Here is an 18,533-nt window from a genome sequence, read left to right as displayed (position 1 = left end):
GCACTCTCCATGCAGAATAAGCTTCCACAAGGGGAACTAGTGCAGAACAGCTGTTACAATTTAAATTCAGAACCAATTATTTCACACTAACTTCCCCATTCATTCTGCATAGATAAATCTTATGTGACACTGATTATACAATTTTCATTGCCCAAACTGAGTGACGTACAGAAAGTAAACAACAGAACTGCATGATTTTAGTTTTCAGTTTCAATATAAGGTGTTAAGTAGCAAACGTTTCAAAAGTTAATTTTTATGAGGCTTGTTACTCTTGAATAAAAGTCTGCACAAAATCCCCCATCACAGAAGTGATTGCAAGTGGACAACAGCATTCAGTCCACTGTATGATTGGGACCTAATTTATTTTCATTTGATGTGCATTGCATGATTCCCTCAGATTTCCAATTCTGAGTTCAAAGAAGCTCAAGAAAGAGACTTGAAGTAGGTTCGGCCTAACCTGCTACTTTTGGGAGGGAATTATGAACAGCCATTACCAAGTGCTAAGAGGCATCGTTGGAAGTTTCAGTAAACAACTGCTTGGAAACATTCCCATACAGGGTATCCACAACTCAACATTGCAACACTGTACTGGTGAGCAAAGAAAGTAGACTTCCCAATATTTCTTGCCCAAGACACGTGAAGAACAAGAAGCTTAATGGGGGATTTTTCGCCTTTAAGTAACTGAAGCTGTTAAACCAATGGGCCTGGTTTCAAAAAGTTGCATGGTAGCGACTCGTTACAAATAACTAGGGAAGCATTGTGCAACTGGTCTGACTTACAAGACTGCTTTGCAAACACAGAAGTACATGCAGAGGAGCTAGTCCTGCAGCTCCACAGCGCTGAGTGGGCAGGAAGGGGAGGAACACATGCTCCCTGCAGGTGAGGCTGCACACGGAGCGGGGGCTGGGCTGGCAGGGCGATACTCACTCACCCTGCTATACCAGATGCTGAGCTGGGACGGGGCCAGCACTGCGAAGAAAGCCCTCTGGGGGTCGGTCTGGATGTGCAGCGGCTGCTCCAGGGTCTCCAGAGGGCACCGCAGCCTCTTGGGCCAGCCGCTCAGGAAATACATGGCCGGAGACTCCCCTCTTTCCGCGGGGCGACGAGGGGGCTCAGTACGCACTGGGCCGGGCCGGCACCAGCCCGGGCGACGCCGCTCAGACTCCCGGCCCGGTCCCGTCTCGCGAGCCGCGTGGGGAAGGCACCCGGGGGGCAGCGGGGAAGGCGGGCATACTAACGGCGCCAGCCGCCGGGATCGGGGAGCCGGGGACTCCGGAGCGCCTCCGGCCGCCGCCCCGGGCAGCTCAAGGGGGCACTAGGGAGGAAGGGGCTCGGGCCAGGCCGGCGGGGCTCAGGAGGGTCCCGGAAGCTGGCGGCGGGCAGGGGTCGGGTCCGGGAGCTCGGTCCGGGCCAGCGTCGCCGGGACACGGCGGTGGTTACTGCTCCGAGCGGCGGGATGGCGGGGTCTGCTGCTGCGGCGGCGGCGGCGGCGCCTGCTCCGACCTCCGACCTCCGCGCGCGCCAGTCGCCCCTGCGGCCGCCGCCATGGCTCTCTCCGGCGCCACGGCCTCGGGACCGGAGCCACGGCGCGTCGGCAGCTCCACCCACTGCCAGGCCCGGGGGGGGACGAGCTCGCGGATTGGCCGGACTGCAGAACACTCCGGAAGTGACGCTGCGCGGCAGCCGTAACGCCCTCAATCTCCTAGCCTCGGCGATCCGGGGGGGAGCGCGCAGGCGCACGAGAAAGGAGGGTGCTGTAGATCCGTCCCCCGCCCTGCCCCGGAGCTCGGGAAACCACCCACTGGGATTACTCGGGGGCGAGTTCGTGCGCTCGCGCCGTCCCTGCCGTTAACCGTAGCCGCTCTGGGACTAGCCTGACCCTGTCCCCATAGCAGATGCCACTGACTGTGGACCTTGGAGCGACACGTAGGCTTCCCATAGGAACGTCTCCTGCACGCGGCTTAAGGTTCCTGGGTGGGGGGGGATGCACCTGGGGGCCCCTAGCACCAAGTGCCCAAACCATCGTAACTGTAAGGTGAGAGAGCCCTATGCATACCAACCCTAAATCAGTTCGACTGCCCTACACTTTGAAACCATAATCTTATGTCCAAGTACCCCTATAGATATCCTAACCTTAGGTCCAAGTGCATTACCCACAGGAACCCTAATGCTAGCTGCAAGTACCCTACCAATAGAAACCCTAACCCTAGTGCCAGTCATGCTACCCATATGATCCCTAACCGTAGGGCAAGAAACCTACCCATAGGAACCATAAACCTAACTCCATGTGCCCTACCCACATGAACCCTAACCTTGGCTCCAGGTCTGCTACCCAAAAGAACCCTAACGCTAGAGCAGGGAGCCGTACTGATAGGAACCCTAACCCTACGGCAGGAAGCCCTACCCATAGGAACCCTAACCCTAGTTCCAACTACCCTAGACCTAGGAACATGAACCCTAGCTCCCAGTGCCGTACTCATAGGAAACCTAAACCGACGGTGGGGAGCTCTACTCAGAGGAACCCTCACCCTAGCTCCAAGTGCACTACCAATACAAACCCTAACCTTAGGGCGGTGAGCTGTACCTACAGGAACCCTAACCCTAGCTCCATGCGCCCTTCCCAGAAGAACCATAACCCTAGGCGGGGAGCCCTACCCATAGGAACCTTAACCCTAGCTCCAAGTGCCCTTCTTATAGGAACCCGAACCCTAATCCTGGCTCCATGCGCCCTTCTCAGAGGAACCATAACCCTAGACGGGGAGCCCTATCCACAGGAACCCTAACCCTAGCTCCACGCGCCCTTCCCATAAGAACCCTAACCCTAAGGTGTGGAGCCCTACCCACAGGAACCCTAACACTAGGGTAGGGAGCCCTACCAGGGGAACCCTAACCCTAGCTCCACGCGCCCTTCCCATAGGAACCCTGTCCCTAGGACAGGAAGCCCTACCCACAGGAACCATAACCCTAGGTCAGGGAGCCCTACCCACAGGAACCCTAACCCTAGGTCCATGTACCCTTTCCACAGGAACCCTAACCCTAAGATGTGGCGCGCTACCCACAGGAACCCTAACCCCAGCTCCGTGTGCCCTACCCCCACGAACCTAACCCTAGGGCAGGGAGCCTTACCCATATGAACCCTAACCCTACCTCCAAGTGCCCTAGCCATACAAACCCTAACCCTAGTTCTAAGTGCCCTACCCATAGGAACCCTAAACCTAACTCCAACTGCGCTAAACGTAGGAACCCAATTCCTAGCACCAAGCACCTTACACATAGTAACTCTGACCTTATAGCGGAAAGCCCTACCCATGGGAATCCTAACCCTACCACAAAGTGCCCTACCCATAACAACCCTAACCCTAACTTCCCATGCCCTACTTAGATGAATCCTAATCCTAGGGTGGGGAGCCCTACCCAAGGCTCCAAGTGCCCTAGCCATACAAACCCCAAACCTAGCTCCAAGTGCCTTTGCCACAGAAGCCTTTACCCTAGGGTGGGGAGCCTTACCCATAGGAACCCTAATCCTAGCTCCAAGTGCCCTACGCAAAAGAATCCTAAGCCTAGTTCCAAGTTTCCTACTCATAGGATCTGTAACCCTAGGGCAGGGTGCTCTACCTATATGAACCATAACCCTAGCTGACCGTGCCAAACCCATAGGAACCCTAACCTTAGGGGTGGGAGCCCTATTCATGGTAATCCTAACCCTAGGATGTGAAGCCTTACCCATAGGAACCCTAACCCTAGGTCCAAGTGCCCTAGCAATAGAATCCATAACCCCTAGTCCAAGAAAGCATTGCCAACCATCCAGGATTGTCCTGGAGTCTCCAGAAATTAAAAATTAATCTTTAATTAAAGGTTATGTCATGTGATGAACTCTCCAGGAATGCATCCAACCTAAATGCACAACACTACTGTAGCACCCTGATCCTGCATTTCAGCCCAGGGCCAGTTCTGTAATATAAGCCCCTTTTCTTGGAGCATCTAAGCTATCCCAGTGCTTTCTATGACCAGGGTTGGGCAGAGAGCAAAAGACTTTATGGAGCCCTCCCCAGGGAAATCTGATTTAGCTAGGCAATGCACAGTGTGATGGGTGCTGAGCAAAACCCTGCCAGATAAAGCAGCACTAAACAAGGAAGTTAAAAAGGGAAGAAAGCAGAGAATGGATGAAAGAAATCAGGGAGTAGCACAACAGAAGTGATGGTGTACAGTGAAAATCCTTACACACTTTTCATAAATTTCTCAATTATTGATATGGGAAGCACAAGTATTCGCATCTCACAGGGGAAAGGATTATTTTCGGAGGGAAGCTACAAGTATTATGTTAATTACAATAAGTCTTCCCAATAGGTCCTCCAGTTGCAATAAATACAGGCTTAGTTTAAATTTGACTATTTCAAAATTAACAAATCATGTTCCCTTGTTCATGCTAACCTTTATTTATATGGAAAATTTCATCTGAGTGAATTATTGTTTGTTTTTCTTTGTCATTGAAAAAAAAAGTGAAAAGATCAAGACTATAGAGAAGCAGAGTAATAATTCCCTTAAGCTATCAGGGCAATACCCATGCTAGCAAGATACAGCCAACATGGCACCCAGACACATCAGACAAGTTTCCTAAACTATTTTCCGTCTGCTGCCTGTCTGCCACAAGAATCTTATTAGCCTACAGCAACACAAAACATACCCTGTAGTACATTAACTATAGCACAACAGAGCCCTTCTAAGCATGTGGTGCATCACCACATCTAAGAAAGCAGAGCTGGATATTTGGGTCTTCATAAGACAATACTTTGACGTATTATACAAGGATCTCAAGGCACTTTACCAACACGTGGTGCAATGCTGGTAAACTAAGAGCAGTAAGTAGCTGATAGTAAAATTGCATTTGATAGTAAAATTGCATTTTGTTTACAGCAAACATTTTTAAACTGACCAGCAGATGCCTGTTGGTCCACAAAGCATTAGCTGGTCTTATCATACTGATTTTTCCTCTGTATTTCCACATGTTAAATTGCAATAAATGTCAAGTAAAATACATATAAAATACTTTCCTAATATTACCTTTCCTTGTAAGAAATTTCTATAGTTACCCACAGGGACATTGTGATGGACTGGGAGGGGAGGGGATCTGTTGAACACAAAGGAGTTTTTAAAGTTTTTTTAAGAATCTCTGTGTTAGAACATAGTTGAAACTATGATAAAGTTTGAAACCACCTATATTATAGAAACAAAATATCAAGGAGGAGACAGCTATTTCCTACACTAGGTACTCCTGGAGGAATTCTGCATTACTCTGTGTGTGTGTGCATAATTAATGAGCCATGCATATTTTTAATTTTTTGCACAGAAAAAAGTTTCTGCTGAAATGTTGCTTCAGTTCCTCCTTTTGCCCACCAAAGGGCGCTGTGGCAATAAAACAAAGCAGCAGCTCCGGGCCAGCTAGGGAAAAGAAAGAGCCTGCCATCTTTGCAGTGCCTGTCAGGCCAGGTTGGAAGACAGACAATATGGGGTGCTGGGGGGGGGGTCAGACAGGGGCTCATAAGGGCTAGTGGGGGAGGACAGACTAGGGCAAAGCTGAATGGGAGTGGAGGCATAGGGCCACAGGTGGGAGAGAGGTGCAGGGACAGAGGGTGGCTGGGTGAGGGCACAGAGCCACATAGGGACGGGGGAGTGCAGGGACACATGGGGATGGGGGGGAGTGGGTGTCTGAGTGAGGGTGGAGGAATACATGGGGACGGGGCAGATGTGCCTGACTGAATGGGAGAAGCGAGGGGTCAGCCAGGGTCTGCATGGGGGAAGCTCCCTAACAATCCCTCCCCTCCCCCCAAAAAAACCTGTTCCATATTTTTCCCACCCATATCCAAAAACCCTCTAAGTTCATATCCAGGCTCCTTCCCAGCAATTTACTTCCCTCTTCGTCAGTTCCTCCATTACTCCTGACTCCCCCAAGCCTTTACACTGCTTCTGAGAGGTGTGGAAAATATGGTTCTGTATTGTACTTTTAATTAATTACTCCTCAGAGTGCTGTATTAATATACCTAGTAAGGAATCTATTTGTCAAAAAACATTTCCTGAATCTTTGTTGTTGTCTGTATTGTTACAGACATACTTGCTAGCAGGTATTCTGAAATAAATGACCAAAAATAATTTAAACTGGTGTGATTATATTGTGTTATTTTGACAAATAAAATATACAGAATTTTGCAAAATTTTAAAATATGGTGCGCAGAATTTAAAATTTTTTTGCGCAGATTTCCCCCAAGAGTAACTAGGTTCTAGCAGTGTAAACCTGAGAATGTCTTCCTGCCAGATTCCTTGCCCTCAAAATGTGGAAGTTCAATCCCACCCATACAAAGATCTTTCCTTACAACTACCTGGCCATGACTTCCTTCTCTTTATAGGTACAACCCTAAAGTAGTCGGGCGGCTACTGCTTGAGGTACCTCCCTTCCCCCTTATCATGCAATAGATAGTACACCTACTCAAAATTAGTGAATTTTAGACTAATACCCTGTGTCTGAGGTAGGTAGGTAGGTATTCACCTTGTTTTTCAGAGGAGGAAAATAAATTAGATTTTGTTAGAAGAAGGAGCAGGTTGACCCAGAGGCAGATTTGAGTATAGGCTTCTTTATTGCGATACTTGTTTCCCTCGACCCACTTGTCGAGTAAGCACTGAATTAGTTACAGCACACTCTTTTTATCTGAGTTAGTATGTAAAGGCCTACATCCGCTACAATACCCCAAAAACCCTTATTAATAAAAACTCCCATACTATGATCATACCCACCCCTCTTGACTGATTACAACATTATGCATATTATACACACATCTTTACCTTGAAAATACATTTCTTTACAGTAATTTGTCCCTCAATCAGCAGTTCTCAGTGGAGGGAGGGAGAGGCCATGAGCAGTTCTCAGGGGAGGAGGAAGGGGCCCTGACCCAGGGCTCTGTTATGTAGCTGGGAAAAAAGGGAGGAGATAACACTTCTTTTACACAAAGGGTATTCTTTAGACAACTAAATTTTTCACGCAGCTGCAACGCTTATCAATTCTCAACAAGCAACAGGGAAGGGAAAAAGATGGCTACTTATTTATCAAACAAAGAAACACTGCTTGCCTGTGCCTCATTCCCTAATGCCATGTCAGCACACCAGCAACTTCCCAGGTCTTTACTTAACTCTAACATCTCCCAACACTCCCCCACTCTCTTCAAAGAAGGATCCAGGTGCCCTTCCTTCTCATTCACTGAATGGCAGGGCATTCAGGCTGGAAGCCCTGGCTCCAGTTAGCCCAATACCTTGATCCACTGATCATGCTACCAGGAGAGAGAGAAGGCGGGTCATAAAAAGGGGTAAGCCGCTGAATTTACAAACATGGCCTTTGGGGAAAGGCTAAGGCAGCACATAATTTCAAACACTCCATGAATATAATTAATAATACAATTAATAGGAATAACATCCCTACAACATGAGTAATGTGACCAAGAAGCAAATGAGTGTCCATTAGGCCTGTTTAAGGGCACAGGCTACATCAGTCCAAGTACAATCAGCAGGCAGTTCAGTAGCCAGTTGGAACACATTCATTCCTCGAAGGGCCTGGGCTTCCAAGACTTGAGTCCAATATCCCAGCCACCACCAGAAACACTGCTTCTTCTTCTTCTGTGAAATCCTGTAACACCATTCTGGAGTGTGTATTTTAAATGTGTGCAGTTGTTGGCAGTTGCAGCAAGCTGCCCTTAAAGTGTTCATGTGCTCTTGTCCATATCATGAGTTCATTGAATATTTACAGAGAAACGGGGTATTGTCCAAACCAGCTCGACCATTTGGTATGGAATCGGGTAATGCACTGGTTTGATTGTCCACAGCAATGAGTTCCACAGATCCATTTATGCACCAAAGTGCCAACGGCAGCATGTAGATGTGTGTAATTGTGTCAGATACTGGTACACTTGTACTCCCAAGTGTTATATTACAGAATTGTACACACTCCCAGCAGAACACTTTATACCCCATATACATTGCACCTAATTGTCCACCCCTGGCACAGGCCATTGAGTCTGCTCCTTTATAGCCATCAGGGAGGCGCATATTTAAGTAATTAATTGTCCAAAAAATATTTAACTGAATTATAGTTTATTTTACTTTTCCTGTTTATTTCTCCAGTGGTTCCCAGTGAGCTTCTTTCTTTTTTTATTATTCCGATAGGGCTCATGGGGACCACTTTAGTTGACGTCTCATTTCAAGGTACCTCTGCAATTATCACCCAGGTGCTAGCCCTCCTAGTGAGCATTTTGCATTCCCATACACACTTTTCCCCTCACAGATTCTATATGATTCTATATGGTTCCTACTGCCCACAGATTTGTTTTGCAGCGACAATTTCATGTGTATTCCCTCACTCACCAATTAAATTGTTGCTTCAACCCTCCTGTGTATGTGCTGCAGTTGGGGTGTACCCAGTCCATCCCCCATTCTCTGGGGTGTACCACCCATTCATGTAATGGACTGAAAGGACACACTAACAAGCTCTGGTTGCACCTGCTCCCACACGTTCGCCCATAAGGAAGCATTTCCAGCTCCAGGCTGCGGCCAGCTCATATCAGGATCCTTCCAGCTTGGCATCCATATTACCTGTAGGGTTACATTTTGCAAAGCGGTTAAATTGTCATATTCCCAGCATCCTAGGGGAGATTTCATGCCCAGTCTGGTACGTACATAGCTACAAGCCTAAGGATTGTCCTCTATGGAGGTACCATTATGATTACACATGGGTAACACCACACCCAGTTGTGGTACCCCATAACCCAAACACCCCAGGAGGCCAGAGAGTTATATTTTTGGGCCCTTTGTTATAAACATGTCTGGATGACTGTTTTTCCCACTGTCATTGATCATGACATATCCTAAGGAATACCATGCAATATTTCCTGATAAATTTGATATTCTCCACTGGGTTAGGACCCCTCCCCCTTCCAATCAGTATACCACATACTGAAATTGCCAAATTCCCATGGGGGGATTAGTAGGACAGTTTTCCACAGGTAAATCCTTAAAGTTCTCATCTGCTTCATTTCCACCACGTGGGGGTGTAATAGTCCACGTGTTTCCTCCCTTTGCCACTTCACCTTGCAGGATTTGGGCAGGTTATGCTCTAATAAATTTGTTAGTCTTTAAGGTGCCACAAGTACTCCTGTTCTTTTTGCGGATACAGGCTAACACGGCTGCTACTCTGAAACCAATAGTAACAATTGTGATTAGCAACAACTGTTGTTCCATTCCAGGCCAGGGAATCCTTGGTTTCCCCTTTGTAGGTTCACCTGAAATATGCATGTATCAATTTATACGTTTTCCTTTTTAACCCCTGTTTTGTGCCTTTTTATTTGCACTTGATTTTCCAACTTGGATAGTCTGCCCTACCTAGGTGAGTCACACCATGCATTGATCTTTGCTTTTATATGTGTTAACCTCCTTGTACAATATTCACTAAAATAATGGTAATAAGACAAACAACACCACACAACACAATCTTCATCACGACAGTAGACCCACAGTGTTCTGGGTTGTTCTTCCACTGGTGCCAGCTTGCCCACTGTATCTGAAAAACAAAATAAACATTTCACAGACCCTTGGTGGGGACAGATAATTGCTTAAAAATACCTTTTCCTTTTACAAAAAAAAAATATTTTTTTTTTGCTGACTGCAGGAAAACTTTTCTTGTTTTATAGGCAGGCTAGGGAATTATTTTACTGTTCATTTATGAAGTGGTGTATCTCAGTTTCCCCTCTTATTTTTAGGCTTGACTTGTTTCCCTTTCCTGCAGGGCCATAATCTGAGTCCTCTTGCTTACAAGTAGCTTGTTTGCTGACCAGGTAAATTTATTATTTGCAGCTCCTTTGTGCTGCCATTTATGGGCAATTCTCTTCTTCCCCTATTAGCTAGGTAATTTGCATTTACACAGACGTTTTCTGGCTTGCTTTTGGATTCAAAACTATTAGCAGCTCAAAGACACTGTTTTAAAAGGGACACAATTAACTTCCATCAGAGTTCTGATTACTTTTAACTTTTGCTTTTAAAACACAACCATTTGAAAGAGAAAACACAACCTATTGGGGCTCCTTTTGGAGCTCTAATAGGATTTTAATTATGTAGCATGTTTTGTTTGCATTTTTTTTTACCCCTTCTACAATATACACTGCACATGCTTTGGGAAAATGCACACCCCCTTCATAGTTCAACTCTACAACATTATATTAGCCACATTAACTTTCACACAAGGTGTAACTGCCTCCCTCATGCCCAGTTCTCATGCACCTGCACCAAAGTGACAGTCCGATTCCCCAGAGCCACTCCAAGGCTCAGTGTTTGTGACATTCTTTGTTCATTTTACCCCTGCCTCTCCTTCACAGGTACACTGTTTTTTTAATTTTTTGTTCCCCTTCTGCAGTTTTTAGCTGCTATTTTTTTTTTCGTAATAAAAAGGATTCAGAATCTCTTCCCATTCTCCCAGTTCTGGCTGTCGTTATTTAAAAAGATATTAAACTTTATAAAAAACATGGAAGTACCCAAAGGCTTAAATGCTAAATACCAAAGCCACATCACACTAGCTGCCTGTGTCTAGCACAAGCGTCTGTCATTGTTGCAACTCTGAATGACAGATTCAAATGGAATTGCAGTGGAATTGGTTTCTTTTTATTTAAAAAATAAAACCAAACCAATTTATTTTAAACCTACAAACAGGATTTTACAAACCATGAGTGCTGGTTTAGGGCCTTAAAACATTACATAATTACTCAAAAAAAAATTTACAAAAAATTGACACAAAAATGCTTTCCCCCCCGCCCCCCCGTAAGACAGTATTTCTATGTCTTATCCCATCTGGAAAGCGTGAAGTGCCTATTAACAGCAGATTGGCTAACTCACATTCCCATTCAGTAATACATAGGGAAGATTGATATGCTTAGTCCATTAGCACAGCTGTACTGTTCACATCGCGCTCTGCTGGCCCATATACTGATCAGCACAGGCAGCTGTGTTAACACATTCATTAATTCTTTGATTACATATTTATACTGGGTTTTTTTTGAGTTATTTGTTTCAAAATGTTTTGTCAGGAAAACCTCACTTCTTTCCAATGCTGCCTTGGGACAAAACAAAGAATGTAATAGCAGTACAAATCCACTTTATTACAAAGAGCCATACAAGCAAATTAAAAAAAATATAAAATCATACATAGTTCAAACAGTTTCTAGCTATTTATATGATACAAGTTGGAGTCTTGAATGGCTAGAGAAGAACTTTTTACACAGCGAGAGAAAGAGCTTCAAGAAAATAAAGTACAGTTTTTATGACACCGTTCGCATGCAAAGCATAAAGGGACAAACTTAATAAGGTAAAGAAAATAGCCTACGCTGTGAGGTAAGATTTAAAAAGGTGATGTGACTCAAGATAGCTTGTAGCTCAGCTATATAGATAAAATACTGTTACGTAACTGCTAACATGGGAGGCATCAATGGATTGAATGAGATACAGAATGGGAGACTTCCACCTCCAGGGGTGAAATCCAGACCCTATTGGAGTCACTGGCAAAACTCCCATTGTTTACAAGGGGCCAGAATTTTACCCCACGTCTTCAGTCCATGAGCAAAAATCACTACTGACTTGATGGGTGAGCAGGTGTCTGTGAAATTGGGGCGGGGAGTCTCACTTCAGTTCCTTGGGGGTAGGTGGCCACATCACTAAAAGAACTCACTATCATTATGGATACTTTGTGGTAGCCTTAGCCAAGAGATCCAGGAATCAGTGAGGACAGTGAATGAACTGTCCTAGCATGCACATATAGGAGAGGGTTTGAAGCATACTGATGGGACAGGTATGCAGGTTTACATTGTTGTTCTGTAGATAACTGAAGACAGTAATTTTCTAAGGCAGTGTCAAGCCAGCATTTTTCCTCAGCACTAAATCCACGAAAAAGTAGAATAAAGCACCCAGGCTGCCTTTGTCTATTTGTAAATGATCTATTTAAGGCTTTAGGTATTTCCCAATTGCTGGAACAATTGCTGGAATGCAGAAGTCATTTCCTATGTGGCCAGTTATAAAAATTCATTCTCATCCCCCAGCCACCATTGATTAAAATGTTACTTGTCCCTGAAGATGACATCAGAAGATGACAAGTTATCTGTACAGATGTTCTTCAGTAAAAAGCAAAGCTTTTTATTTGCCATGTTCATCTGTGGGTTACTCTTTTTCTAGTGTACTCACTGATGAAGCAAAATGTGTTTGATAATGAGGCTGAAAGGCAATAGCACAAGGTTAGGGGCCAAAAACTCCCTAGTTCTGATTCTAGATCGTAAAATGACTTGTGTGGCCTTTGGCAAACACTTAACTATCTGCTTCACAGGGGTGCAACACAGATAAATTAGTTAATGAGCCTGACCTTACATTCCTCAAAACACCTGTTTATTTCAATTGAAGTTTTGAGCAAATAAAAGATACAGGATCAGGTGAAACTTTTTACAGAGTGCTGTAAATGTATGTAGTAGTATATACATATAACAGTTATATTGTCACGTGTATCAGCATAATCACTATTTTCTAATCAGAGAGGAAGTTATCATTGTAATTTATGTAATCAGTTATCATTGTGTGTGTAGACACACATATACACAATAAGCAGAGGACTAGGCAAGTGGTCTAGGTTGTGCAAAGTCCAGTCAAAAGACAGCAGATACAACATTAGTCTGTCCTTTTGGAAAGAGGTTTGAAGTTCAAATGTAAACACTGGGTGGAGCCATAGAACTTGATTTTCTGGAGACAGAAAATAAAAATAGAACTCGCTGATACTGTGATACTAAAGAGAAGAGCTATCTGAACTTCTGTTTTGAGATACCCGCTACACTCCAATAGTCACAATTTGTGTTAATCACTAAACCATGCCAAGTTTCTGACAGTTCCTTGACAGAGTTAAACAAATATTGTCCTGCACATAATCAGGGCAGTTTGCCGTCTGGAATATGATTTTAATATAAGAGAAAAAAACATTTCAAATCTTGCTTGTACCAAACCGAGAAATCTGTTTATTGGGAAGGACTCTGGATAAAGATATAGAAAAACAGAAAAAAAAATATATACACACATACACACACACTTCTTGTATTTTTGCTAAGAAATGTGTTATGTATCAATAGACTACAGAGCACAGATTTTACTTTAGGACTTGTTTACTCCAATTATAAAACTAACAGGCCAACTGATGTAAGATAAGGACTTGCTCAAACAGAAATGGTTCTCACAGTTGATCTTTTTTTGGTAACATACAAATGTTTCACATCTGTTTCATGTGGTCCTAAAAAATACAGCAATGGGACCATTAAAAGTTCCTAAGAAATTAGATTTTGAAATTAATCTTATTTCAAAATTATTTCTATGTATTGCTCCCATTCCTTCTATATGTCAACTTTATATGTCAAAAAAAAGATGATTAAAAGATTCAGTATGAGAGAAAATTTAGGTGTCTAACATAAGGTATCTTCAGCAAAGGTTTAACTCATATAGGCCCAAGTTAAAAAAAAAGTGCTTTAATTTTAAGTGCCTCCTTAAGTTTTGTTGACTTCATTATTTTGAAGTGTTTAACTGAATAGGAATGGGATTATTATGAACATGCTTAAAATTAAGCATATGTGTAAATGCTTTGTTGAATTAGGGTTACCATACAGACTCTTCAAGCACTTATTTAGGGTTAATCACTGATTATTTTTTCTAATAAATGGCAACTCAATACTTCCTTAATGATTAGAGATTAGCCTCCTTTGTTGATTATTAAACCTTGAGGTTCAAATTCTGTTCTTGATTATGTCCAGACAACCACATTAAAGCAAGAGGAGTCTCACCTGTGAACAACAGAATCTGGCCCTTATTTGCCATAGATTTTAGGATTAGGTTGTGTTTTGATCGTTTTGTGCATTTGTTTCTGAATCTGTCATCATGGTGTTTATCATCTTGAAAGAGCCTGTAGCCAAGTTTAAGAGAATCTCCATCAAGTCTCCATCTTGTATTTGAAGTAAATATCAGACACGTCACACAAGGCTCTCAAACTCTGCAGCATAGAGACAAGCTTATAGGCAACCATGTGTCGAGGTTGCTCTCGGCTCCAGACAAGTTTGCTAGAATGAGAAGCAACAAACTCAGAAGTGTAACTGAGGTTTGGTCTGACATGAGTAATTAACATATGAAGGGAGGCCTCATTTCTTAGAGGACAGAATTAGGGAGATAAACAGATTAGATTATAGTAAATAGGTCAGTAGGCTAAAAGACAGACTGACTACCTGAGTCAGCTAAAATAGAGGGAGAACACCCAGGGAATGAGGAGTACTTGTGGCACCTTAGAGACTAACAAATTTATTTGAGCATAAGCTTTCATGGGCTAAAGCCCACTTCATCAGATGCATGCAGTGGAAAATACAGATTTTCAAATTCAAATCAAATCAAATACAGATTTTCAAATTCAAATCTGTATTTTCCACTGCATGCATCTGATGAAGTGGGCTTTAGCCCACGAAAGCTTATGCTCAAATAAATTTGTTAGTCTCTAAGGTGCCACAAGTACTCCTTGTTCTTTTTGCTGATATAGACTAACACAACTCCCACTCTGAAACCCAGGGAACTGTTCGCTAACAGTGAACAAGATAAGTTAGGAATGTAAAGAGGAGGTGGAGTATGGGCAATGCTTGGGCAGAGCATACCGCACAGGGATTGGTTCCTGCAAAGTAACCACGCCAATCGAAAAATGTGTGATGTAGTGTATAGTAAATGCAACAAGATGTGTAAATGTACATGAATGGAGAGGGTTTCTATGTAACTTCGGATGCGTGGTACGCCCTATACCCATCCCCAGGGCAGTCCTTATCCATATGCAAAGTATGCAGCTGTGTAGGGCACCAGGAAATTTGGGGCACATTTCCTGGTGCCCTGCACAGCTGTGTGCTGCTCCAGCCCCTACTCTGCCTCTTCCCCATGGCCCCTGCCCCTGCCCCAACCCCACCCCCACCCCTTCCTCAAGCCCCTACCCCACCTCAGCCCTGCCTCTTCCCACCCCTGCTCTGCCACAGCCCTGCCCCTACTCCACCCCTTCCCCAATTCCCCATCCCTGATCTGCCCCACCTCTTCCTGCCCCTGCCCCGCCCCCACTCCCTTGAGGATTGCTGCAGGAGTTGGGCCTGCACTCACCCCATGGTAAGTGGAGTCACCTGACCCCAGTCTGCTCCACTCCCCTGGCTCCCAGCCGTGCTGCCAGTGAGTGCTGGGGGGTGGTTCCCCTCTGCCCCCCAAGACTGGGAGCCAGGGGAGCAGAGCAGAGCAGGCTGGGGCAGGGTTACCCCCCTGCTTCCCCCCCCCCGGAGGCCTGGGGCCAGCCTCTCCCCACAGAGGCCTGGGGGGCTGTGTAAGGCACCAAAATGGCTAGGGACAGTCCTGCCCATCCCCTACATTTAAATATGATCAACTCAGTGTATCTTTACTGTATGCCAAGTAAAAGAACCTGAGTGACAAAATCTGGAGTCCAATTGAGTTTTTTGGATCTCAGAAACCTGGATGAAGTGTTCTCCCAGAACTGAACAAGTCGTTCCGGATAAGCCAAGTGGAAAAGGACTCAGAAGAAATCCCAACAAGAGGTCTTTTCAACCCATTTAGAAGTCTCAATGTATCAGTTAGAAAACCTAGAAAAGGATTACAGCAATTGTCCTAGAACTACTGAACAAATAGTAAATACTTTGCATTTAGATGGCTCGTTTCCTCTGAGGATCTCTGAACATTTTACATATACACCAAGGTACTCCAATTCAAACCTCTTCTCATACATACAGTTTCATATAAGTTACAGGACCCTAGTCCCCCACTCAGGGTGAATAAACATCAATTTAAATAAAAAAATAGCTGATATTTATTTAAATTGGATTTTGAGGAAAAAACCCTATCTAAAGAGTTTTAATTAAGATACATTATAGCTCAAAGATATCTCATAATGGAATAGGGATTATAAGTTCTAATTCTATAGTATGAGACATTAGTGATGTAATGTTTAAGAAAAGTTTTGTAAATGAGTTCCAATCGTTCATGGATTAGGGACCCAATCTTATGGGGTTCCAGGGGCTTCTGTATAGATTTTGGTTAGTCTTTCTATCTACCCAATGGGACTCAGTTACCAGTCTAGAAGATACCATCAAAGCTGCTTAGTTTTGCAGTTCTCCAACTGTGGATTTGTGTTTCTAGAGAGAACATGCTTGTTAACAGCAAAAAAGGTTTTTAAATAAATAAACATAGAGGTGAGAAATAACCCTCAACCCTATTGTCCCTCTGCAAATTTGTGTACACAGAGTCAATCCCTTACCTCTTTCTAAAAGTGCAAAGTTTCAAAAAATTCAGTGACTAGAAGATTGTCGGGGGTGGAATAGATCCGGACAAGGAGAAGAAGTCTGGAGATAAATGTGAGAAGGGAGGGGGACAGGCAGTAGAAACAAAAGTGGAACTGTTTGAGCAGCATATTCCAGAAGTCTTCAGGTCTTTGAGTGTAGCATTCATTGATTTGAGATCTACCATACCATTCTCTCACTAGGAGGGAAAACCTATAATGGCAGCAGGCCATAAAAGAGACCCAGTTTGGGAATATTTTAATGAAGTTCCTCTACCTGTGGGTAAGACAGGCACGTGTGCAAAATGCAAACAGTGCAAAAAAAAATATGCAAGGCCTGGGTGCCCAAATGAAACATGAGACGTGTTCCCTCTCAGGAGCAAGCTGTGTCGAATATGATGAAAGGAATGCATCTGAACATGCAGGATCTTCAGGTCGGTAAACTTTATTTCATACTTTCTTAAGGACTGCCTGTCTTTCTGGAATATTCTTGAATTCTCATGTTTGAGCAAAAAAAATATATTTTAGATGCAGTTGTGATAAAAAGTAGCAGAAATAGCCCTTTTACAATTTCACCTTTAAAGTAGTACTGAGTGTCAGTGAATGCAATGAGTAATACTAAATGAGCAGTATGGTAATAATTAAATAACTGCATTGATTTATTTTGTTTAGGAGAATCCATCCTCAACATACAGGATTCGGAAGACTATCCGCCTTCAAGATCACCATAATTTTCTATAGTTTCAGAGTTATCTGCCAATGATAGTGTTTCAGTCACATCATGTATGTCACATATACTGTGGTTATCACCTGTAGAAAAAAGAAAAAATAATCATCCAGAAACAACCATAGGTAAGTTGGTTATAAGAACCAGCAGATTACAAAACTAGGTAATTGATGAAAGAATTGCCCTGTTTATGCAACAAAAACTCTCCTTTCGGTATGATTGAGAACCCACACCTCATTAACATGGTTCAGTCATTAAGACCAGGATACAGTTCACCCAACAGAGCACATGTCGCAGGCAAATTGCTGCATAAAGTGTATGAAAGAAATTGAGCAGTGTGCAAAAGGTCTAGAGGGTAAAATTGTTAACCCGAGCCTTGATGGGGAGAGCAGTGTCCACAATGATCGTGTTGTATGTGCTTGTGTGACAACAGAAGAAGGGAATGTCTTCCTTACAGAAACAATTGATACATCAGGAAAATGCACAGACGGCAGAATACTTACAAGAAATAGCAGTAAAAGCCATAAACTGAAAAAAAGATTCAAATGTTTAGTATGTAGCTTGGTCACAGACAATGTTGCAAATGTATTCAAGACGAGAAGAAATTTAGAAGAAAGTGAAGAGTCACAAGCTAACATACAGTTGCAGTGCTCATTTGATGCACCTGCTAACCAAAGACTTCAGTGTTCCAGAAATAAAGGCTAATGTTACTGAAATTTCAAAATACTTCCATAACAACCACTTTGCAGCAGCTTCTCTGAAAAAAGGGAACCAAGCTAACACTCCCACAAGATGTACGATGGAACTCAGTAGTGGACGGTTTTGAGCACGATATCAAGAACTGGCCTAATCTGATGACAGTTTGTAAACAAAACCATGAAAAAAATAGATGCCCCTGTCACAGCCAAAGTTCTCAACATTGGGCGTAAGAGAAATGTTGAACACATGCTGAGTACCCTGAAGCCTAGTTCTGCAGCCTTGAACAAAATGCAGGGAAATAGCTGTTTTATTGCTGACACTGTTGAAATTTGGAAGGAACTCAGTAAGATCTTAAAAAGAGAAATATGCAATGACAGAGTTAAATTACAAGCATAAAAAAACCTGAATGGGACAAGCACTATCACCAGCTCACTTTCTTACAATGATTCTCAATACTCGGTACCAGGGTCAAACCTTAACTGCTGAAGAAGAGGAGTGGACTATGACATGGACATCCAGCAACCATCCCTCCATAATGCCAACTATAAACTTCAGAGCTAAGGGTGAACCATTCAAGAAATATATGTTTGCGGATGATGTTTTAAAGAAAGTCACAATGAACTGGTGGAAGTCACTTAAGCACTTTGATTCAGAGACTGTTGAAGTGACAATCTCACTTTTAACAGCAGTAGCTTCTTGTGCTGG

The 18,533-nt window shown here is 43.6% G+C and overlaps 1 protein-coding gene across 3 annotated transcripts in view; it reads right to left on the bottom strand.

Annotated features, from left to right (window-relative positions):
• Positions 1-1,607, bottom strand: part of RIC1 (RIC1 homolog, RAB6A GEF complex partner 1) — a 79,473-nt gene extending 77,866 nt beyond the window's left edge. For all 3 annotated transcript variants that reach the window (XM_084628415.1, XM_084628416.1, XM_084628417.1), the window contains exon 1: positions 932-1,607. In XM_084628415.1, coding sequence (XP_084484541.1) covers positions 932-1,072 — 141 coding nt within the window. In that variant the 5' untranslated portion in view covers positions 1,073-1,607. The remainder of the gene's footprint in view (positions 1-931) is intronic.
• Positions 1,608-18,533: the final 16,926 nt, after the last annotated feature.

Source organism: Lepidochelys olivacea (genome assembly GCF_965140295.1).
Source record: "Lepidochelys olivacea isolate rLepOli2 genome assembly, chromosome: 5".
NCBI lineage: Eukaryota > Metazoa > Chordata > Testudines > Cheloniidae > Lepidochelys > Lepidochelys olivacea.
This window is presented reverse-complemented; position numbering and strand designations above follow the sequence as displayed.